A 24764-nucleotide genomic window follows, 5' to 3' on the forward strand; every position below is an offset into this window, starting at 1 on the left:
ACAGAAATGTGTGGCAGTAAAGAAGTAAGCAAATTGTCTCTGCAGATGAACCCACTTATTTATTTTTATTTTTTTCCCCCTGGGAGCAGGGTCTTGATCATGTCTTCAGGCTTCTTACTGTATTATTTTCATGTTTCTCTTAACTTTGTGTCACCAAGCAAGTGGCTCTTTGGCCTGGAAATCATAATGGTAAATTCAGCATTCAGAATAACTATAGAATAAATAATTTCTATGCTAGTAAGTGTGGTATAGAGAAATAAAGGGATAAGTAGTATAAACCAGTTACCTGGGAAGGCCCATATGCTTGAAACTCTTTCATGTCATAAAGAATGCTTGAACATTATCAGTTAATGTTGTGCTTAATTTTTGCCTTAATTTCTGAGCAGAAAACCTGGACTAAGCCAGAGCAAATTGGTTAGGGTAACCAGCAAAAAGGGAAAGAAAAGGGAAATACTTTAGATCACACATTAATTCAGTATAATTTGATTGGCACTGGCCTTTAAAATAAGTCCGTGAAATTTTAAAGGGTTCCCCACAGTTTGCCATTTTCCACAAGAAAATTTAACTTGTCCAGTAGAAGCTAGATAGTTTTACTTTTAAGAAGACAACTTCATAAAAACTTATATGAAAAATACAGATATTTATTTTTAATCTTGTCAGTTAGCCAAGTAAATCACTGTGACCATACTGAAGAGTTAATTCCATTTCTTTCCCATTACCATCATTCTTCTGGATAAGCAAAATGAAAAATGTCTGCTTTCTGTCATTTTGGCTCCAAGAAATAACCACAGTATACAGAAAACTATGCTTCTTTGAGTCTACCTGACAAATGCAGAGTTCAGTTCTGCAATATATGCTCCCTCCCCTTGCTTTGATTTGTTTCTGCATGCTACCCTTCATCCCTACTGCTGAAAGAAGTAGTGTTGTGTATGCGTTTCTTCCAGGATTCTGTGGCAAACAGATCTTTCATTCAGCATTATAAACCACAAGGAAATCTAATCCTTATTAAACAAAGTACTTTAACGTGGACCACACATACACTTAAAATTCAGGCATATGTGAAATGCATTCTGCCACTGTTCTAACTATTCCAACAGAAATGAACTATTAGTAATCATACCACCTCAGTGAAGCAAATATCTGATTAGTTTCCTGGTTTCCAAAAGAATTTTAATTGTGATCTTAACAATGGCAACCTCTGTAGTTACCACATAGCACTATCAGAAAAATAAACAGACATCCCTGGGTTTTTTGAGCAATTTCTTTTATGTTCTTTTATTTTTCACTTTTTATCATTTACACCAAGAATGGCAGTTGGAAATAAGTACTCAGATGTGCCATTTTAGTGTAAATGTGTAACATAAATGTGCAAAAGGACTGCTTTATGGAGGTGAAAATAACTCAAACTTATAAATGTCAGATTCATCAGAGGTATAAGCAAATTTCTTACCACACTAAACTTCTCTCTGCTTCGAGGTATAGTTGAAATGAAGTCTGCTTTATGTGAATAAGGTCCTTTAGCACCATATTTCTCTCTTAGGCCCTTTTCTTACCACAGGCCAAGTTATCTTCACATCTTCATCTAAGATTTTATTACTGAAAGGTTGGGATTCCCTTTGCTTTCTTAACATGATTTTTAACCTGGCAGATTTCCATGCAGCATTCCTTATTAAGGCTACGATGGACGTTTTTATTTAGTGTGTTGTATCAGCCGTAGAATTCATTGTATATTTTGCTACTTATTTTCAAGTACATGGGGGAAAGCATCCTAGCATGTTCCTATTAGAAGAGAGCTTTATGCTGATATTGTTTTCATCCAGAATAACAGACTGTCAGTAGGTGGGTATATAGTCTCTGCACAAAAAGAAACTGCATTCTGTGAAAAACGTTGTTGAATTAAATGGGCGTCTGTCTTCATCTGTTATAACTCAGAGTGGTTTTCTGTTGATGTCAGCAAGTGAATATTGCTGAACTGCAGATGCCTCTGCAGTATATTTGTTTGTAGCTACAAAATATTCACTATTATTTGAAAGAAACTAGAAACCAACCAACAAGCTGACTTTTTGATGCATTTGTTTTCTATTTTTCTTTCTCTAGGATCAATACCAGTTCTGCTATCGAGCCGCACTGGAGTATCTGGGCAGCTTTGATCACTATGCAACATAAAAACCCAATGTGGATTTTTATTGCAGGCCCTTTAAGATCCAGAGAGCCGCTTCTGAGCCATACGATGTGCTTTAGAAGTACTTCTTAACTCTTAGCTAAGGAGCAATTATTGGGGATATATAAAACAAAAAATAATAAAAAAAAAACAAATGAACAAAAATATTGGGGATATATAAAACAAAAAAACCAACAAAAAAAAATACCCCACCCAACAAGAAGTATTCCATGTGGACCAAGAATTCACAGTTTAATAACCTAACCATAATAAAAGAATCCTGACCACTGAGGCGTCTGAAGGATCTCATTTACAGATACCTCAAGGGTTCGACATTGGTTGAAGTTAAAGGGAAGAGGAAATTAATCAGAAAGAGTGATCATCTTATTCAGGATTACATGCTTTTGCAAAGAGGAGTTTTGAGAACTGCAGTTCAGTGCAAGACGTTTGTTGTGAGGTTGGGTTCTGGCTTCTCAAACAAAGCGGACTCTTTACTTCAACATCACCCTTTCCCATCATACTGCTCATCCTAACACTTTAGGGAAAATGTGGGAATGTTTAAAAAGAAAGTCCTTGATTTAGTTTTTTAGTATTGTAAAGATACTGCTGACCTGTGCTTCATTTTTAACTGTGTAAACTTTTTCCTTTTTTTAACAAGAGTTTATCATTCGATGAAGTGAATTAAAGAAAAGGTTGCATAACTGTTAATATTTTTGTTTTAAAATGTAGATTTTTTTTTTTTAAGCTGTAGAACTGTTATCTGTAATATTGTGCTGTAGAAATGTTAGATACTTGGAAAATTTGCACATTTTTGTGCAGTCCTACAGTACCACAGTCTTGTTAGATATTAATTTTGTAGTTTTATTTGGGCTTTTTTTTTTTCTTTAAGAAAATATCCATTGTAATCAGTTAAATCAAAATGGGGCTTTTTGGTTTCTTTTGGAATCAACAGGGAGGCGCAAAGTATAAAGATGCTGCTAGCACATCCACACACACGCACATATGCACATGCACACTCACACCCTCTCTCTTTTATATATATATATATATATATATGTATTACTGTCTACCCTTTCCTGACTCTCTGTTTAGTTGCAGAGAATACAGATGGATTCAGATACAAATTCACACACATGCACATAAACGTATCAGTCCTTCCGTACCTGGATTTATTCAAAGTATTGGGAAAGTTTTTCCGCATACTACAATTGTATCAACCTACAATTTGATCATCTCTGCATTTTTAAGGTCCATAAACTTCTATTTCAAAGGGAAGTGAGGAATGCACATCATTGATATTTGAACGCCATCTCTATCCCAAATAATATTTCTACCCGCATTTCCACTTGAACACACACACTTGCACACATACAGAGCACACACATGCACACACGCACAGAGAGTATGTGATTTAGGCTTCAAGTGAAGTTCAATATTTGTAACACTATAGTGCAATAAGAAATCATATTATTAAATGTAGGAGGTGTGCATGTGGGAAAGGTCAGTGCATATCCCTTTAGGAGGGGAGAATGTTGTAATATACTAGGTATTAAGATGTTTTAAAACTGTATTCAATAGTATACTGTCTATAGTGTGCGCTATATAATTTACATTTATCGTATGTAACAGGGCAAAGCCAAACACACATTGCTCTGTGAAATCAAACGTTTTGTGGCATACAGCATTGTTTGGGGATGCTGGGGTTTATTTTAATTTTACATTTAGAGTGCCTTATATTTGATGCCTATTTTGAATAGTATTTCTTTAAGTTAGCCTTCATTTGTATTTAGTTTAGTTTGTTTATATCTCTGTTGTTCTTTTCAAACATTTTAATACATGTACCAGACAATTTTGAAAAGTATGCATTACCAGTTTCTAATCAAGTATGGATGGTAATAAATGATAACCCAAAACACATAGGTAGTCAAAGCCCTTTATCTTTACATATTTCTAATAACAGAATAGCCCACAAATTGGAAGTCTTTTTCTGGTTGGCTTTTCAAACCCGCTTTGTCACTCGTTATAGTGTTATCTGTCATTGCCGTAATGTAGCAGCACAGTAGCAGTAGTTGACATCAGCAGTGCTTATGCATCTTTTCTTTTTTAACTTTCTTTTCTTTTTTCTTTTTTCTTTTTTTCTTTTTTTTATTTTATTTTTTTTCCAAATTGATTTTGGGCCAAGTCCGGCTCATTCACTTTTGTCACCAGATTGCTGAAGTCAAACCCTTGCTTTCAGTGGGGAGGCTCATGTAAGGCTAGCAAGACTAAGCCCACATGACATACTGGAGATTGACAGATTTTATTCCAGGACAAAGGAAAATTCTCTAAACAGCACAAAGTACTTCTTGAGACTCTTTCTAGAATGCCATTTACATTGACCTTGGTCACCATGTGTTCTGCCATTGTCAGTACATCAGCATCAAAGGATGCTTTCTTTGGGGTTCCAAATAGGAGCATTGCTGTGGCTTCTCAATGTAGCCTCAACATTTTTTGTTCTTCTTCCAATTTTCCCACTCCTATGAGAAATAAAACTAAGAAAGACCAAACTCCAGCAATTGTATTTGAGCACTTTTGTAATTTAAAAAAACCCAAACCAAAAAAATCAAAACAGAAATATAAATATATATATATATGGAATAGAAGTATTATAGAAGGCTACCTCAGAATGAGATTCTATAACTCACATCTGAACCAGAGAAGAATGTGCACTATATTTCTTTCTCTTCTTCTTTCTTGATTTATACATTGAAATAATTATTGAAGTGCCAGGTTATGTAGTGTGGTCATGTTCTTTAATTCAAATATATGAAATCAGAAATACAAAATAAAGTGTCATTTTGAAAACACAGACTAAGGAAGGTTTCTGAACACTGTATCTGTATAAAGATCAGTGCATTTTCTCTAGCAGACAGTCTTGCAAGCTCCAATGAAAATAAGGGAGTAAAAGAAATACAAAAAAGCAGAGCCGATTTGTGAGAAAAACCGTTGTACAACTAAATACTCGTTTCAGGTTTTTTTGTTTCTTACGATAGCTCTTAGCATCATTGATGTGCATTCCACTTTCTGTATTCTAATATATGCATTCTAGTTAAATTAAATTGTGAGCATCTTTGTCTACATACATCATACATTTCCAAGCTTAAAATTGGTTTCATCAGCATAACCAGTACGGTGCTATTATTTACGTTTGTATGTGTAGTTATGTCTAATTTTGTAATTAGTTGCAATGGGGAAAAACACCACAAAATATATGAAAATGATTTATACAGAATTTTAATTTAGCTCTTTTTTAAAAAGTTATTTGAGTGGTTAGATAGCAGAGAAGATGGCTGGGGGAAGGAGTGACCCTCTAAGGAGATTTGCACTTTCTATATATACCTTTGTACTATGCACTGCCCTATTGATTCTACACCCAATATAACTTGAACCCATCTGTAAGAAATTGCTTAAAAAATCCACTTGTATGTATTTAAAAGACACAGAACATGTAAAAAGGAAAAAAAAAAGCAACTGCTTTTTTTTTTCCTTTTATTTTCTCCCATTTTTCTTATGTTTCTGTTTCTTTTTTTTCTTTTTTTTATTTTTTTTTTTCCCTTGGTGCCCTGATACTCCACAGATATCAGAAGGCTGCAGGTCTCATTATAACCATCTGTTATGTGGCTTTGCCATTCAAGCTTGGAGTGTCTTTACAAAGATAATAAAAACTTGTGTTCTTTGCTCTTGTTTTGGATGCATAGACTGAAAAACTTAAAAAATTACCTTGTAAAATGGCTTGTTTAAAAAGATACAATTACCTCTAATTAGTAGTACGCGTAAATGTTTTACAGAATGAAAGGCGTGCTTTTTATTTTCTTACTTGGTTACATTGGTGGCAAAAGAAAGTCTGTATGAAAATCAGTTCTTTGCTGACACAAGTTCCATTTGTTACAGATGAATTCTAATAAAATGTCAGTGTTATGCAGCCCTGGTCTTCTTTCTTAAGCAGTACTTTTGAAATCAAAACTTGTTTGGTCCCTGTTGGTGATAAAGGAGTTTAATTGAAACTACAAAGCAGTCATTAATCTTCTTAACTAGCTGCTGGACAATGGAAAATACATTCTTAGGTTAGCAAATATATATCATTTTCAGCAGCAAGCTTTGAGGCAGCATAGGCAAACCCTTTGGCATAAATTCTCATAGCTTCATGAGCTTAATTGAAATTATCAGACTTTACATGCCTCTGGAGTTCCCCTTTGTGCTTTAAAAATGCATCACTACACTGAGAAAACAGATTTCTCTCCATTCATAGGTGCAACTCAAAGAGGGCAGAATATCCACACATTTTATGTGAATTGTGAACTTTTAATTCCTGTAGATTTGGCAGCTCCTGGGGTAAATCCAAAGTCACTTGTCAGAATTCAGTTACTGAAATTGTGGCAAGCCGTCATGACTTTTGACTGACTTCTATTATGCACTGCATATGCAGTGAATAAAAATGTGAATCTGTGGGTCTACTATCCAAATACTGGGGTAGAATTTTTAAACACATCAGAAAAGTTTTAGATGAATAAACACACCAGGTGTATTGAGGCAAGCTACAAGGGGCACGGTATGGCAATCTACTCAAAGAAAACAAGTCTTGCTCTGTCTGCTTGTTTTGAAAGAAGGAAGGTTTTGTCTCCAAGATTACTTTGTAAGGGAATACAGTCTATTAGCAATTAGTATTAAGTACATGTTAATAAAGCATTCTCTGTGCTGGAAGGATGTGCAAGACATTAACATTAGGGTGATTTCTAAGAACGTGTATTGTTCTTGGCCTAATTTCCACTTTAAGATGGTGATAATAGTGTAAATGTGAAGCCTTGGTATTCTTACAGAGGCCTATTAATGTTTTTCCACTGAATTCTGTGGATTTTACAATTACTGCATTGCAGGCTGCCTTTGACTTGAACCTTTTTTGCGTAGTCTGTGCAAGGTGGTTTAGAGCTGTGTTATGTAAGGGTTTCTTTAACTATCTGAGTGGCTTTAGATGGTACCCTTTAATGTCAGCATTGACTTCTTTGGATTTTCCTGTTCTGTGCATTTAGCATGGACCATAATAAAGTGTGAAAATGAGTATTGACAAAAATATTTGGCTGTGTATGGCTTAATAACTTCTAAGTTAATGGGGTTTTAACAAAAGTAGTTCTAATTCACAACACAGAAAAAAGATGTCGCTTAGAGATCATTACTGTTCAGAAATGGTGTTGAGATGCAAAATTAACCCATCTCAAAGCAAAGCAGTAGCTACAGACCTTCAAACAAAATAACATTTACATCTTATCTATATTACACAATTGCTTGGACAAAATTCCCAGAATCTTTGTGTTCATTCAAACCAGTATCTCTAAAAATGGGTCAGTCCTGATTCTAGGGAATTAAGGGATTTCCATCTATAAATTTACCCATTGCCTGCTTCTCCCAGTCTGTGCAGACCAGAAGTGGGACAAAAGTGAGCTATTGGTAATGTGATAAACAAAGTACTGAAAAAATATTGAAAAGGAATGTATGAAAAGAACTTATTCATTAGCCAGTGCCCAGAAGAGTTCGCTAACAACTGGATCAGTACCTAGTGATCCCTGAAGAGCATTTTAACCATCACTGGTCAAAAAAGGAGCAGGAAAAATTACTTCTAGAAATTGATGTGTGTTTTTTACTTCAGATGGAAGCATGCCCTTTTTTTCCCCCCCTTCTTAACCAGTTTTATAAGTAGAATGAAATTAAATTATTTTTTATAGTCTTTGAAATTTTGAGGAAAATAACCAGCAAATTTGCTGATGTGTAAGCCAATATAGCAGTGATAAATCACTTCTCTTCCACATCACATAACATGAAAAGAAAAAGATGTATCTTGCCCATGGAATTGCTGAATTCTATGAAACAGCTCCGTGCTTTGAAACCTTGAAATATGACAGCTTTAGATAATGAAACTTCAACAACAGCACTGGATCAAATTGGCAACAATGTCCACAGAAGATACCAAATGGCACCAATACTACTTTCACTGTCAATATTTTTAAAGCAGTTTCAGAAGTTTGAGAGGCTGGTATTTTTGTCATTCTTTCACTTTGCATGGGTAAATAAAACACTGATGGGGTGTGAAGCAGTAGCAAATTTTCATGCAAGGACCTGTGGCAAAATTTTCTTGGTTTTTTTTTTTTTTAATTTAATTTTGGTTTGTTTACTTTTTAACTATATTTTTATTTGTTTATTTATTTATTTTTCTTTTTTATTAAGGAGGGATTATTAATGCAGTGCTACTGCAACTGTTTGGAAAGCTACTTGATTCCAAACCTAGAGTAGTTGAGTATCATATACATATACATCATATACAAATATTCAAGAGAATTTTCTCTTTATCCTGTCCTGTGTTTTCAAGAAGTTGGTTCTGTCCTCCAAATCTACTTATGAAGAGTACCACAGTAGGATGCAAAATGTTTTTCTATCACTAATGCAATGAGTCAAGATGGAAGGAAACATCTGCTGACTAGCTATCAAGAGGAAAGCAAAATGATAACCTGCAAATGAAACATTGTAGTGAATAGAGATCATTTTGCATCTAGACTATAAATAGGATGCTTTTGAACCCAAAATGCATTCAGTTTTCTTCTGTCAGCATAAGTCTTAATTATTGTAGTTTGAACAAGGAAACAACCTTTCTTTGCCAATAAAATACTTCATTGTATATTCAACAGCCTTATTGGATATAGAATGTAAATCTTTAAAGTCAAAACTGCCTGGAAATGTCTTTCCTTCTCTCACACATAAAAACTAGAGAACAAGAATGTAAGATTTTTTTAATTGGAAGAAATTATTTGGAAGCTCATCAGAGTTTTTGTACTTCTGGTCTTCAAAAATCCAGTTTGCTCTTAAATCTAAAGGAGTCGTATGAGCGCAGCATTCTACTGTAGCAGACAATTTACAAAAACACAGCAAGTTTTTATCCATGCAGTAAAGAAAACAAAACATCATCTAGAAGCTCTAGGTAGGATTTTCAAGTTTAAAAGCCACATCTGCAACATGACTGACACTAAATCCAAACCAACCAGCTTGTGCTACCACTGCAAGGTATCTAGTTCAGACATTGTGGTACTTTAAATTAAGCACACCGAAACCACCAGAAATTGTGGCTGATTTTGAATACATCACTGAATACAGATGTGGCAAAACAGTCATCTTCCACTGGCAAAAGCAAAACCATGTTCTTCTGTTTCATACACGGAATTTTTATCAGTGTATTATCCTCTCACTAGTCCGCACTTTCAGAGACTATTTTATGAGCATTTCACACATTCCCACATCCTGTTTGAATTCCGTTCATTCCATTTTGTCCTTTTGTCCAAAGTTTCCTATTCCATTTTCATCAAATGCGTATTTATACTTATTCTTTGATTGTTTCTTTAAAGCTTAGTCCCTTACAGTTTTAGAGGTCTCCTACCCAATTTACAGCACCTTGCAGAAAAGTGGAATGACAGATTGAGACCCAAACCTGCATACTCAGAGGGAAAAATACATTCAGCCACGCTGTAGAATATGGCTGCAGGACAAGTCTTATGTAATAAGTAGTCAGCATATCAGCATGGTGAAGTAGATCTCTCTCCTAGATTTTTTTTGTTCTGTCTAGTATTGAGTTTCTTTTCTTCATAGCAGCTCTTATGATATTTTGTTTTAGATTTGTGACTGAAACAGTGTTGATAATACACCGATGTTTTGCTTACAGAAAAGCAGTGTTCAGGGTGTTGAGGACCTTGCTCCACCAGCAATCTGAGGTACACAAGAAGCTGGTAGAGAACACAACTGGGACAGATGACCAAAGGGAAATTCTATACCAAAAAATGTTTTGTTCGTCAATAAAAAAGGGGTTAAAGCAAGAAGAAAGGTAGATGTTCAGAGTTAGGCATTTGTCTTTACAAATTGTATGTGATGCCTTGCTTTCATGGAAAGAGCTAAATATCTGCCTGCTGATAGGAAGCAGTGAATTAATTTCTCTGCTTTTACATGCACCATCTAGTTTGCATATGAAACTCTCTTTATCTCAACCCATTTTTAATTTTGCCAGTCTGATTCTCTCCCCATCCAACTGAGAGCTGAAATAAGCAGGTGGCTGTGTGGAGTTTAACTGCTGCCTAGGATTAACCCACAGCTTTTGGCTAGAGAGTTTTATTGGCAGCGGTAACTTCCGAGGCAGCCATTGACCAGAAATTTCAGATGATCTTCTTGGGGACCCAATTGCAGAGAAACATTTTCTGCAGACTGTGCAGAAGCAGCAGGAAGAAAACAATAGTCAAGCACAGAGGTTACAAAATGGGAAACAGAAGGTTACTGTCAAAAAACTAGATAGTAAGGTGCAAGGGATAAATACTGCAACAAAGATATTAACTCTATGAACTTTAACTGACTAAAGGTCAAGTTTTGCAAATACTATAGAAAAAGTACAAATCTACAGATGAATGTCATAAGATGAGGAGTCTGGATCTTCAGTCAAGAAAGACATTGCTCTTACACATGGTACTCACATGAATGCATCACCAGCACTGGTCTGGATAATGGAAGAATTAATCCAAGGTGGAAAGCCTTTTTAAAGTAAGTTAAAATTATGAATATTTATTTCTTAAATAGATATAAATTAACCATCTAGAAGAAAACAAAAATCTTGTCTTCAAGAAAAGATTTTTATTTCCTGTTTAGAGCTCATTACTAATGGGATTTTAGCAAAGTAATATCAAATAAGTAATATACCAAACACACGATGCTTGATAAATATCTGATGTTTGGTAATTATTTAAGGATGTGTGAAAAAGTTTGCGTAGACTTGTTATGTCTGACTCATTTAACACATGTGCCTTTTAGAAGTAATGGAAAATGTACATTAGGGCTCTGTTAACAGACAGGATTTTTCATCTCTTAAAATTAACACTACTGAAACTGAAAATTATGGAGATAGAATGGGTTTAGAAATGCTGGTAATTTATTCCTTAGTAGTGTTTTGTTAAATTACTGTTTCTTGACAATGTCTTTTGAGGACCCAGCTGGACATAGTCCTTTGCCTGATTACAAAATCATTACTTTAAACAAGTAAATAACACTTTGTATGATGGTGTTAATTTCGTAATTGCTAAGAGTAAATTCTGAAAGGGCTTAAAGGCTAATTACCTGCTGAAATTTGTGGGTTTCTATATATATTATACACTGTCTTTTCTACACAAGATATTACAGGAGAGAAAGTTAGCTAGGCTTTTGTATTACAGGCTTTTGGGAGTGTGTCATCAAAAGGAATGTTAAAAGATTTAGTCATGTTATGAGTGACATGCAAGCGAATTTGCTCACAGAAGCAACATACAGTTAATTACACACTTGAGTTTTTGGTTGTTTTGTTTTCATTTCCAAAAGAAGAGAGAGAGAGATATGTAATAAATTCTGTTGATGGCATCCACTCTGGTATTTGCTGGCATCACTCTAGTATGATTTATATTTCGACCTTGCCCTCCTTTTAATAGCTATAAGAGGAAGATTAATTTCAATGTGCTTTGGCTATTTTGACAGAAATTTCCTTTGGGCAAAGATTTTACTTGCCAATAAGCACACACCTGCATCAATCACTATAAAATACAACAAAATTATTATTTCATGGGATGCTAGAGAATCAAATAACATATAAATTCAGAATCAACAAGCTCAGACAAATCCTTGAGAAATGGAGAGGCAATGAAATTTAATGTCAACACAAACTTCACAAAGTTCTTCCTTACCTCCTTCATCAATGTAATAGGATACTAAAATTATTATTGAAGCAAGTTATTTTATCAAAGGGAGGAGACAAGAAAGATAAGTAACAAAAGACAATCTTAGGATGACCACACTAAACAGACTAGGGAGAAATAGAAAAAAATGAAAAGTTATAGTGAATTTTTTCCCTCTTGGTACTAGTTAGTTAGTGACTTTCAGTGCCAGAAAAGGAAGTAGGAAGGTTTGAACCAGATAACTTGATGGCTTAATGGAAATACGTAGAATGGAGTGGTTTCAAAAAGCAGATGAAGACTTTTTCCATTGATATGCATGAACAGACAGTAAAACAAGTAACTTCTTCTAAGAGGAAAGCAATATTTTCTAGACAAGCAAAAGATGTAAAAAGAACAAATGTCATAACATTTTTCATGAGGCATAAGCTAAGTGTGTTCTGTTCTCTAGGTGGTATTTAATGGCTGCTGAATCACTTACAGGTTCCCATGAGTCAGAAAAATTTGAAGAGACTATATCTGAACCAAAAACCTGATTCGACAGAACCATATGTTATTTCTATTTTCCATGGCAGAACTGAAGGCTCTTACAAACACAAGGTTTCATTCATTGTAGAATTATGACTGGCTTATTATCCTCTTCCATGTTATATATTTGTGCTTCACAGCCCATAATGGCTCATTCTCTAACAGTCCTATGAAATGTTAAGATATTATTTCTATGTTGTGCCTGTAAACTCTATGATATTGGCCTATGTATGCACATGTTAATTTGTCTACTCAATATTTTAAGTCAACATTTTAAGTTCTTCAAGACTATACTCAATTGCCAGATATTTTGGATGCCAGTGTATTTAACATCTAATGCAACAAAGCAGCTTGAACTCAAACTGGGAATTCTACAGAGTAATTCTCAAATTGACTATTCCCATGCTCTTTTTTCCAGTCCAGTCTAATATTGTAGGGAAGTTCAGAACAAATTCTAAAACTTCAGTTACACTATGCAGTGGGAGGTGGAGTGCAGATTTGACAAGTAGCACAGATTCCCAGTGGCAAACTGGTAGGTTCCTGAGAATTCTGAGATAGCTGCAACTCATTTTTCCTCCATTCTCTTTGCCCCAGTGAGGGCAATACTAATTTCCAGGCCATTTCTTAGCATTAACATAAGGGCCTTTCTACCTAAGCATAAAATAGAGGAAAACCTACCTGATGTTTTCAGAGGAATTTGGGAAATTTCCTCTCAAAGCTTATACAATCCTGCAGGAGCATCTGTCCATTCAGGGTATCAGCAAGACACCTCAGTTGAGTTTGCACCCTCCTTAGTTTAGATTTAAGCTGATATACTTCAGGGGAGTCATTAGTACTGGACTCGTGGCAAAGGACTGCAGCAAGTTTCAGGGCACCCAAGAAATTGAGTACTGCTGTTCCCAGGTGATATTTAGTCCAGAAGTGATTAGGGCCTACATCCTGTTAAAATTATTATTCAGTTTGATTCCAGAAAGGCTACTGAAATTTAGTTGAAGACCTGTAGCTAATGATATACTTCTGTCAGTACTGGGTCCCACATTGTTCAATATCTTTGTTAATGATCTAGGCAGGATATACCTCCAGCAAGCTTGCTGATGACACCAGCTGGGAGTAGTGACCAGATGACTGTAATGCTCATCGGAACTTCAATATACCAGAGAAATGGGTTAACAAGACTCACTTGAAGGAGAACTGCTAAGACTTGCACTTGAAAAGGAATGATCTCAGCCATTCATTTGGAAAGTATATTTACATAAAAGACCTTGGGGTTCCTGGCAGACAGGAACAGGAGGCAGAAATAGGTCCTTTGTGACAAGAAATGCTAATGGTATTCTGAGAAGCGTTAGGCAAAGGCTTGCCATCAAGTCAAGGGTGGGCGTCCTTGCCTTCTGGAGTGCTCCACCCACTCCTGGGCTCCCCTGTACAGGTGACACATGGACACACTGAGAGCCCAGCAAGGGGACAAACAGATGATGATGTGTGCGAGCATCTCTCCTATGAGGAGAAGCTGAGAGAGCTGGGACTGCTCAGGGGGATCTGACTACTGCATATACTGCATAGCTGATGGGAGTCAGGCAGAGGTGATGGAGTCAGGCTCTTCTCAGTGGTGCCCAGGGACAGGACCAGTTGCAAAGGAAAAAAATGAAACAGGTAGCTCTGTCTGAATGCCCAATAATACTTTTTCATGGTAAGATTAACTGAGCCCTGGCACACGACTGTATCCGGTTGAGTATTTTCGCACTATATTAGGAACAGCGAAGCAGTACAACACTGATTCCCTTATCTTTGTTGTCCAAGAGAGCAAAGTTTATTATTCTTAATCTTCTTTTATACACATGTTCGAGAAAGTCCAGGAGGTAAAACTCTCATTGGTCATTAAAGCAACACATCCACCATCATTGGTTAAGTGGAGCACTACTCTTTGACTGTTTCCTAAACACCACCTGCTAAGACTGTTGTCCTTTACCGAGGACAGTTTGGATTCTCTTGGATTCTTTCTCATGCTTTCTCAGGCCAGACTGAGAAGCCTTAGTGTGACTTAGTTTCACTTTTTAGTTTTATTTTTATGCCTACTTTTTGCATTTAGCATCCATAAAGTATCTCTAAGGATGGCAGTTCTGCCACCTCTCTGGGCAAACTGTTAGTGGTAATCCTTTGTGATCAGTGGGGTTGGACCAGGTGACATCCATGGGTCTCTTCCAACTCTAACCATTTATATATGAAACATAAAATCTGCATTTTAGAGATGAACCAGAAGTTCTCTGAGGTCAAGTTTCTTATCTCATTCAATGTCATTTTCAGTTTTTCAACATCAAATCTTAAGAAGGCAAATGGAAGAATTTTTTATTTAACACATATTTCTGTTTCTCAAGAAATTAGTTTTGTCTACCTTCAATCATATGTACATGTATGTATACTTCCACAAATATGTATTTATTGCATATATATGAACACAATACTGTTGTTCTTAAAATTGGTACTCAAAGATGTTCTGTTTATTTTAGCTTTTCAGAAAATATGTGTCGTTCATGTTTTTCTCTTTGGGTGCTTGATCTGTTTAAATAGGACATTTTAGCAGCATCATTTTTAACTAGAAAATTTATTTCATCTTTTCTCCTTGGTTATGAGAGACACTGTGTTCACAAAGGAAAATTTCTTATCTTGTCAAACCCTTGATTAAATTTTCCTTCTCAGAAGGCATTTATGTTTTCTGTAATGATTCAATTGTAAAGTGAGGTTAGTGGAACCAGGTAACATTAGGCAGATTATATACTCGCCTAACTCTTACCTCAGAAAAGTAGTCTAGTATTAACATTTCTATATAAATTTCTTGCACAGATTATTGAATTTAAAAAAAAAAAACAAACTGAAATAATTTCCCTAATTTTCAATTTCTCGTCTGCACAGAAGTTTCTATTTTACTTTCTACAGTTCCTTCAATATTCTTCTAATGGGAGAGAGTCTTATGACTGAAAAAAAATGGTTTCTTGTCTCACAAGCATGAGGAAGTGAGATATACTTCAGGAGCTGCACTCCTTTTTTGTGCTTCTCTTCACGTTCTCATTAGCTCTTTGGTTTCTATAAAAATTAGAGGCAGTTTGTTCAGTGGCTCATTAGCCGTTGTCTGGCTTTGTACCTGTGCAGATGAGAGGGAAAATTGAAAGCAAATTCCTTGGAGGTGTATTTTTCGCTGTAGTTGAAGACCCACAAGTTTTTGTATTTGCCTGCTTTAAAGCCATGTCCAGAGGCTAAAATCAAGACTAATGCAAGCTGAAGTTTTATGCCACTTAATTAAAACATCTGCACTGTTTTCTTTCACTGTTGAATGCTTCTGACAAACAAGTTCCTAGAGCAATGTGTATCTGGTGTTTTCCAGATTTTGTAGGGTGTAGCATTCCTAGCATGGTCTTAATTTAGTGCACCAAATATATACATTAATAATGCTTCTTTTCAGTCTTTGTCTTTATTTCTTTCTTTATCAAAGGAGAAAAATAAGTGTATCTCTTGTGATTTCAGGGAAAGGAATTAACACCCAGGCAGTTGTGTTGCATGAGATACCTATATTAGAAAGTGCTTACCTTAGCCGAAACAGCTTATGCATAGATTTAAATCCCACGGAGCTGAGAACTGTCAAGTTCCAACTGCTGAGTGGTAACGTCCAGCTTGGACACAGCAAGCTGCAACAGGGAAGTTGTGGTATGAAACAGGTAGCCAGGAAAAATCTCTCCACCCTAGTTTCTAATGTTTCTTCATGGATAACGAAGGATCATCATGATTAATTTCTTTTTGAGTGTCCTTGCCCTAAGCTGTACTGATCTGTAGAAATGGATCCACTTCATGAGCCAGTTAGATGAACCAGAATTTTCTATTTCTTTCACCAGTGGAGTGTACAATAGGACAGACTTTTTTCTTCCCCACACTGTGGGAATCCAGCAGAGCAAGTCATGCCAGCAGGATGTAAAAGAGACCAACAGACTGGCCAGCTTCACACCAACTCCTGGAAAGGGGCAAGCAGTCCTGAGAATATTGTCTTGATATGAAGGATATGAAAAATATCCATTCCAAGGATATGAAGGATAAGAAAATGGATGGGAGTAGTCAGCACAAATTTACAAAGAAGCAGTGTTTTTATCAAGGAACTAAAAAGAAATTAGGTTAAAAGAGAAACTAAAAATACAGACACCTATATTTCAAGTTTTATATTACATTAAATGCAAAAAACTGAACAGGAGAAACAAACAAACAAAAAAAAAGATACTCATCAGTTGCTTGCAATTTTAAACTTCTATCAGACAACAAAAGTTTTTGCTCACCCTGCTGGTTCCTTCTACAGTCATTAAATGTATGAACTCAGACTCTTTTAGCCATATTTTCCAGGGTTCATGTTCTATTTACATGTCTATTTCCCTTCACATTCACCTATTGATTCTTAAAACAATTGTATCAAAAATATTTCTATTTTTACAGCTAGCATTTCTGAGTATTCACAAACATGTTCCTGTGTTTTAGAAAGGCAGTCTTCTGAAGTATACCAACATTCTCCCAAAACAAGACTACTGTTACATCTGCACACAACAGACAGAAAGTCAGCCAGGATGATGTGGGTGCCTGTGTCCAGGAGCTGGTAATGGAGGAATGCAGGGGTGGTCTTACTGACAAGAGGAGAGGGACTGCCCCGTGTCAGACACAGTCTGTTCCAGCCAGCTCCAAAGTGAACCCATGCAAGACACAGCTCAGGCCATCAGCCTCGTTTATGGGGAAGCAGCACTTTCGAAAATGTATTTCAGAAAGGGCAAAATACCAGCCATCAAAATGAGGAGGGAGGAAAGAAAATAAACACATGATGGTCAACCCTGTAAACAACAAGATCAGTGAAGAAGGAGTGAGAGGAAGAAGTCCTTCTCTCCAGGTCCCAAAGCAGAGATTCCCCTGCAGTACTGCTCCATTCTGGAGCAAATATGTACCCCGTAGCCCATGGGGAACTCCACACTGGAGCAGGTTCATATTTCCAGAAGGAAATTCACCCTGTGGAGAACCCATGTTGGAGCAGGAAAAACATGTAAGGAGGAAGTAGCTTCAGAGAAGACCAATTATGTACTGACACCAAAACTCCGTTCCCCATCTTCCTGGCCTCCCAGGATTGGATGAGAAGAAGAGTTGTGAGTGAGAGAGTGAAGTTGAGCCTGGGAAAGAAAAGCCAGGAGAAGTATGTGTGGAGGTCTTTGGTTTTTTTTATTTGTCTTAGTTTCTCACTGTCCAAAACTATTTTAATTAGCAATAAATTAAATTAATTTTACACAGGTTGAATTTCTTTCTCCTGAGGTGGTAATTGGCAAGTAATCTTCTTGTGTTTACCTTGCCTCATGGGTTTGTTCATCTTATTTTCTTCCTCTGCCCTGCTGTAGGAGTAGCAGTGACAGAGCAGCTAGGTCACTGCCTGGCAGCTGGCCAAGGTCAACCAACTACATACATTAATGAGAAATATTTGGGTTTTGCCACTCTTTTGAAAGTACACCACCTCTTATGCCATGTAGATTTTGTAGCAAGCACGAAAAGGTGAGAATCACATGGTATGAAGAACTGCACTACTATGAAGTATATTCCTCTTCTTTTCTCTCCGAAGTCTGAGGAAGATTAAGGTCTTTATTTAATCTCATCTCATCTTAATCATCTGAGAAGAGTAATTAACCCAAAGAAACAGAAGGTGTTCAAAGGTCATGGTAGCAGAATTTCAGAAATGCGTTTTCATACATTCCCTTGCAAAAACCTCTTCCAGCTCTTTGGCTGGAATATTGCTGCACTGCTGCACAGTGGGCACTGCAAATGTCTGGATGAAGAAGTATGACGACAGCAAGGGAATGAGAAACTGTTCTTAAATCCCACTGGGAAACTTAGAGTGCACCTGAAAAAAAGTGAATCTATATGGCATGTGTATGATCAATATGGGCATGGTGTCTCAGTAGACACAGAAGACAAGTTGGCAGCTGGTAAAAGTTTCATGTATTACTTCCACAACCCTCATACTGTATTGTAAAACTGTTGCATGTTAGGGTACAAATTAGTCTTTCATCACTCTGTTGCCACTTTAAGCAGGACACTGGTTAAGGCTTCTGTCGCTGCAGTCATTAAGTATCCATATACATAGAGTGTTATTCGTGGGATCAATTCATTTAAGCAACTTAGTTGGCTAAAGCTGCGTGAAATGAATATTCAATTAAATCTGTTTTGGATCTCATTCAGATATTCAAATAAGCTAAACCTTTGGCTTGTTCATTTGTGAAATAAGGTCTTTTATATGGATGTAAAATAGCTTTTCACAATGGTTAAGCTCTGATCTCTGATCCACATATGTGTAACAACTAGAAGTAGCATAATCCAGGAATTTGAGAAGCTAGCAGCAGTATCCGCACTGAACTGTTGCTCCACTGGGATTTTTCACTCTTCCAAAACCACATTAGGCCAGACATGCTTGTCTTGCATATTTGTACTTCAAGGTAATGAAAATGCAGCATTGAAACATGGAAGAGTAGTTCCTAGAACACCTGATCTTCTTTTTCCATTTTGAAATTCTGGAACATGGTCTGTAAATGCAGACTGATACTTTTCAGATTTTCAGAAGACTTTTTGTCTCATGAATTTTTTATAGCTAACTTCAAGCACTCATTTCAAAACTTTTGAAGGCAACATCATTTTTAAAATCAGGTTCTCCCAGGCTTCTTAACCTTGGTTCTTAGCTTAAGCTGGAGATTCACATAATCTCTAGTACAATGACAGCTACATGTCCTGAAAAAATATGTGAATTTTTAGATAAATATGACCAAGAATATGGCTACATGGTTGAACAAGGGATGGGCTGGCTGTTTAGATGTCTCACTGTATTAAGTGAAACATTTGTCTTTCCAGTGCAACATTCAGCAACAACTAAAGAGGAGTGGTATTCCACAGAAACAGGTGGTATAGGACTGCAACATTTTTTGGTTTGGGTTGTTTTGTTTTGGTTTGTTTTTTTGTTTTTATTGTTTTGTTTTGTTTTCTTTTCTTTCATATTTCTGGAAAATCTGGTCTAGCTGGGAGTCAGACATCATGGGACAAACTCTACCTGATGACCAGTTCAAATATCAGTAGTTTGCTGTGTGTTGCATGACTAGAGTACTTCATCAAGATGAAAGACAAGTTGTGTTGCAAGTGCTGTCATTGACAGGTGACACAGGTGGAAGCAGGTTAAGTGAATCTGTTTCTGTGAGAAATGACAGGCAAGGGTGCTGTTGCTTTTGAACTCAATGGAGGTGATAAAAGTTACCCATTTAGTGAGAACAGAACTCATGACAGTGCTGAAAATAAAGAAATAAAGGCATACCATCCCACAAATACATAAATAAGCATTAAAAAAAAAAAAAAACCACCAAAAAAACAAAGAGCACTCTAAATATCTTTTTTATATTCTTGTAGATTTTTGCATTACATTTTTTCCCCCTTATTCCTTCTTCTTTTGGGTCATTCATTGGTAGGGTTTTTTTCAGGAGAATCATTGTATACTTTATTTTGAGGATTAAATTATATTCTTTCATGGCATAGATTTAGAGATGAAAGGTGGTATAAAAATCACAAAAAATTGCTAATTGCAATCAGATTCAAATAAGAAAACACAGAAAACTGTGGTCTTCAAATGAATTCACCTAATTATGTCACTATCAGATGAAAAGGATAAATATCTAAAATAAAAACTTACCCACAAAAAAAGTAACAGAACAAGTGAGAACCAAATTGACAAGACACAGGAAAATAACTTTATTTCTTTGGTTTTTTCCCTTGTTTGCTTTTTTTTCTGTTTTTGTGTCCAAAGTGAAACATCACAGTTTTTTGTTTACTTATTTTTGTGGGGAAGTTTGGGGGAAAGAAATAAGTATGTCTGATTTTAAAAAAGGGTCATTTTTCTGCAACCTGAATGGTTCTGGAAACTATTTTTAGACTGTATTTAATTTGTATTTGGTAGAGGCAAGGGATCCTCCTTATCAAAGGATCCCATTGCCAGTAGGAGTAATGAGGGTTGACTGTGCAAGATGAAGGACCAGGTGTGCATAGTAGGAAGAGGAAGGCAAGGACATCTCCTGACTGAAAAGGTATGGCTGAAGCACTATCTGTGTGGTGAGTGGCTCAGACCCGACACAGTTTTGAAAGACAAAAAGGATAAAAAGCAAGCAGGCAAAAAAAGAAGGCAAATAAAGATATTACATTATTTTTTGAAAATCATCCATGTGTGTTTCTCTTCTTCCTTCCTACAGAATAACTTCCGTGGAAGTTTTATATCTTACCGCAGTTCTGCCTGGCTGAGTTGAGTATTGGATCCATGTTTAAAAGTTTTCTAGGCTTGGAAAAAAGTTACTTTAGCTTTATTTGTTTGAAAAATACCCACATTACTTATTGTACTGAAACGTTTCCTGACAAGTCAGATTTCAGATTTTTGCATACAGAACCAAGTATAGTTATAGTCTTCTTAGAAGGTATTTTTATTTTCTCTCATTTGAAATTTTCTGTCATATGAACATATGAATAATTCTCAATTTCTTTCACCAAGAAAAGCCTATTATCCCAGGAAAAATGATCATGCATGCTTCAATGATGTGATCTGATTCCTTTTGGAGCTGACAACTTACCTATTGCAAAACAAACATGAATCCAAAGTAAACTAATGAATCTAAACTATCAGCAGGTTAAAAAATTTCTAAAATATAAGATAAAAATGTACCATTCCCATAGCCTGGTTGATATGACAAATATTGAATAAATTATACGAAAGAGGATATGCTAATATCTGTAAAACTAGATGCATTGCTTCATAACATCAGAAGCAGAAAGTCTTAGGAAAAAAATAGTTAAAACGAGATTATAAAAAATGTTTCCTTCAGACTCAAAACAGGAGGCCCCTCAGATAGGGCATGTCTAAACTCAGAAGTTCTAGATCTTTGTTTCACCCTAGCTTTTCACAGAGTACCTCTCTCAAGAACTTCTGTCTCTTGAAGTTGTTAACTCATAACTTGAGATTTATGTTTCTGAACACACATAGCATTATTGGTGTGCACAGGATTTTGTCCCATCTGTCACATCCTGAGGAGGGATCAAGACATTCTTCTGCCTAAGTTTCCCCAAAGGAAACCACTCTGCTAGATGCTTCCTACAGTCTGTCCCCTTCCCCAGCAATGCGAATCCCTCACAAACAGCAGTGTGATCCCTTTCATAAAGCACCCACCACTTTGTTACAATGGTATGTATATATATATAAAATACATACATACATACACACACACAATATATATATGTGTGTGTGTGTCTATGTGCATATATAATGCTCAGCATTACAGAAGTTCTGCTTCCACAGTTCCTTACATAGTTCTGGCCCATAGGACTAGCTTCCGAGGACAGTTAAGGCGGGAATACTTCTCATTGTCCCTGTGCAATGGCCACTCATAGCCAGGAAATTGCATGAGCCTCTGAGAAGGGAAAAAACAAAAATTACCAAATGAATTGACTTGGGGCTTTCCGGTTTCAAAAGCTGGCATGGCAACAAGTTTGCATTTCATACTTAGCTGTGAAAAGAGTTACTTCCACAAAATTTAAGAGAAACATTTGGGTTCAAGGAGAGCTAAATACCTGGGGAGTAGAGGAGAAGGAATGGACCACATGAACAGTAATGCACAAGAGTTTCCATGTATCACTTCTTAACATGTGAGAGTCCAGGGTTTCTGCTGCACGTTTTCTATAAAAATTATATTCTCTCCTGTCCTTTTGCTATCTCTGGCTACTGTAATTGCTCCTATTTTGCTAAAAGGATAGCTAGCGGGAGGGAGAGGGTATGGGTCAGGAGGAGCTGGAATGTCTGAGGACAGCAGGGGGAGAGCAACAGTCGCATTAGTGATGGTTCTGCTGGTCCCAGGGCAGTTGTAGCTCAAGGTGGGCAGAGCAGAGCAGCTCCCCATACTAAGCTGCAGAAGAAGGGTCCCGGCCAGCCCTGTGCAGCCACTCAGCATCTATATCTAGAAACAATGGTATCTTCTAGGCTTTCTGAGGAGGAAAGGTTTTCCAAATAAAGTTTTCTGTATGTTATTGTTCTTCGGATCCTGGATAAAAACTGTTTTAAATACTATGTGTCTGCACCTCAGCTGGATTTTAATGGTGATCTGAAAGGGAAATGAATGGTCTAAACAACCCATTTGCTACTTCTTATTGTTAAAATGTCACCACAACTCTTGATAGAATTAAAATATATCAAAGTAAATACTTTTCTGTATTTGTATTAAATACGCAATTGCAATAAGCCGCTTTATGGGCCAGTGAACTGGAAAATGAAATTATTTTATTAATGTGACTTTTTACTTATTATAGGAAAGCAGTGTCATAAAAATGTCAGCATATTGGCTTTATTTTCACACCTGAAAATAAAACCAAACCAAGAAAAATCTGCTGAAGTAGAGTAAAAACACATTGTTTGACAATTTTTTTCCCAGCTCTGGCACTTAGTATCTGGAGAGGAACTGCTTTATGACTGATTAAAATAGCCTTTGAGAGGAGTCTCTGAAGAGAAAGCATGCAGACCCTTCAGCAGATGATGACCATCATATCCCTAGCCCACCTGGCCTCCAGGGCTCCTCATGGTAAACCTCTATCTCCTCTGCCAGTCTCAAGTCTCTTCATGCTGTGCACCCAGTTCCCTGAGTGTGCTCCAGATCCACATTCCCCGAAATAGCCCCCTGGAAACATACAGTATTTAAGTAATTCTGAAAAATAGTTGCAAGCCCCTGTCCTCCTGCCTGCCCTGTTCCTCACTGGGGAAGCGGGATAAATCCTGCTGCCAATCCCTGCCATGGTGAGCCCCCACCACTCTTGGGCTGTCATATGTCCCAGAAGATTCTTGTGTTGAAGATGATTTTTAACAAAGTTACCATCACCTTGTATCTATATGAAGGAAAAATGTGTCTAATCTAATTTTATTTGATATCTGACATAATCCTTCCTAAGAAATAAATTAAAAACATTGGTACTGGTATGAAAAGGGACTCCAGGTTTTAATTTAGATCTGGGTAATCATAATCCTGCCTGCTGTAAGAAGTTTTTGTTAATATGAATTTAGCTCTTATGAGATTTTTTTTTTCTTTAAACTATCTTGCTCATTAAATCTCTTACTAAACCTGATTCAATCAAAACCTAGTATTAAGTACTGCATCAGTACAGTTCACCACTGATAGAATTCTTAAAGCAAATTAATATGATTCAGGGAAGAGTGGGGAAAATAGTGGTGATGTAAGGACACACATTTATTCTGGTGATTATTCAGAATTTAGGAATGTTTTGACAACTGTAGACCTTTTGGCAATATCTTTTCTTATTCATTCAACATATTGAATGAACATTAGCAATTGCAGTTATTATTCAACTCAAAAATTTTCTCTCACAGTGTCAAAACCTCTTACTGTGCTTAGTAGATCAGAGTAACTTTGGAAAGTCTTCATCTCTTTTTTTTGTTTTGGGAAATATTTCGGGTGTTTTTTCTCAGAAAGGTAATCACAAGCTGGCAGATACAGCATCTTAGCAATCAGCAAGACAAGTGGTGAATAGCATGCAAAAATACTCATGAAATTAGCTTACATAGTAATTTACAAGTGAATGGCTTCAAATAACATTGGCCTTGTAAGATTTCTGGACTGCTGCATAAATAATTCACAATAGAAATAGATAGGAATGAATGTGTCAAATATTATATTCATAGCTGTTTCAATGACTTGTTTTATATAATGTAATTTATATAATATAATTTATATAATAATCTCTGACCTAAGTAGCACCTCTGATGACATCAGAAAACATCTCCCAGCAGAAAACTGAAACTAAACTTAAATCAATTTGGTAAGTTTGTATTTCTAGGTACTAAACTGAAATATACCAAATAAGAGAAAGACCAATAATATCTGAATTTTGAGGCTGTGATTTCTAAACTCTTCTCTTCATAACTGTTTATTCCTGCATGTGTTTAAAATGCCATAAGTGATTCTTGGAGGAGCAAGAACCCAGATTCAGGTGTCTGCATTCATTCAGTCTGCTCTTGACTGGCTTGGTGAACAGAAGGCTTCTTCCTCGCCTTTGCTATGATATTAAGGGTTGTAGTGGTTTAGATTCGCCAATTTGAGTTTCTCGGCCAAAGCACAAAATAACGTGGTGGGTTTTAGCACTGGCTAAAATCACCAGGGCACTCACTCATTTCTTACTGTGAGATATGGATTAGGAGAAGGGCAAAACAGGCTTAAAACTTAAAAGGAATAAAGAAACTT

At 36.3% G+C, this 24764-nt stretch overlaps 1 protein-coding gene across 29 annotated transcripts in view; it reads left to right on the forward strand.

Moving 5' to 3' along the window:
- Window positions 1-2450, forward strand: part of PTPRD (protein tyrosine phosphatase receptor type D) — a 1176387-nt gene extending 1173937 nt beyond the window's left edge. For 28 of the 29 annotated variants that reach the window (XM_086870058.1, XM_086870064.1, XM_086870061.1 and 25 more), the window contains one exon: window positions 2098-2450. In XM_086870058.1, the coding sequence (XP_086726184.1) occupies window positions 2098-2166 (69 nt within the window). In that variant the 3' untranslated portion in view covers window positions 2167-2450. The remainder of the gene's footprint in view (window positions 1-2097) is intronic. The other variant, XM_086870078.1, reaches the window with a different exon arrangement.
- Window positions 2451-24764: the final 22314 nt, after the last annotated feature.

This window comes from Cyanistes caeruleus, chromosome Z (genome assembly GCF_971803275.1).
Source record: "Cyanistes caeruleus chromosome Z, bCyaCae1.hap1.1, whole genome shotgun sequence".
NCBI lineage: Eukaryota > Metazoa > Chordata > Aves > Passeriformes > Paridae > Cyanistes > Cyanistes caeruleus.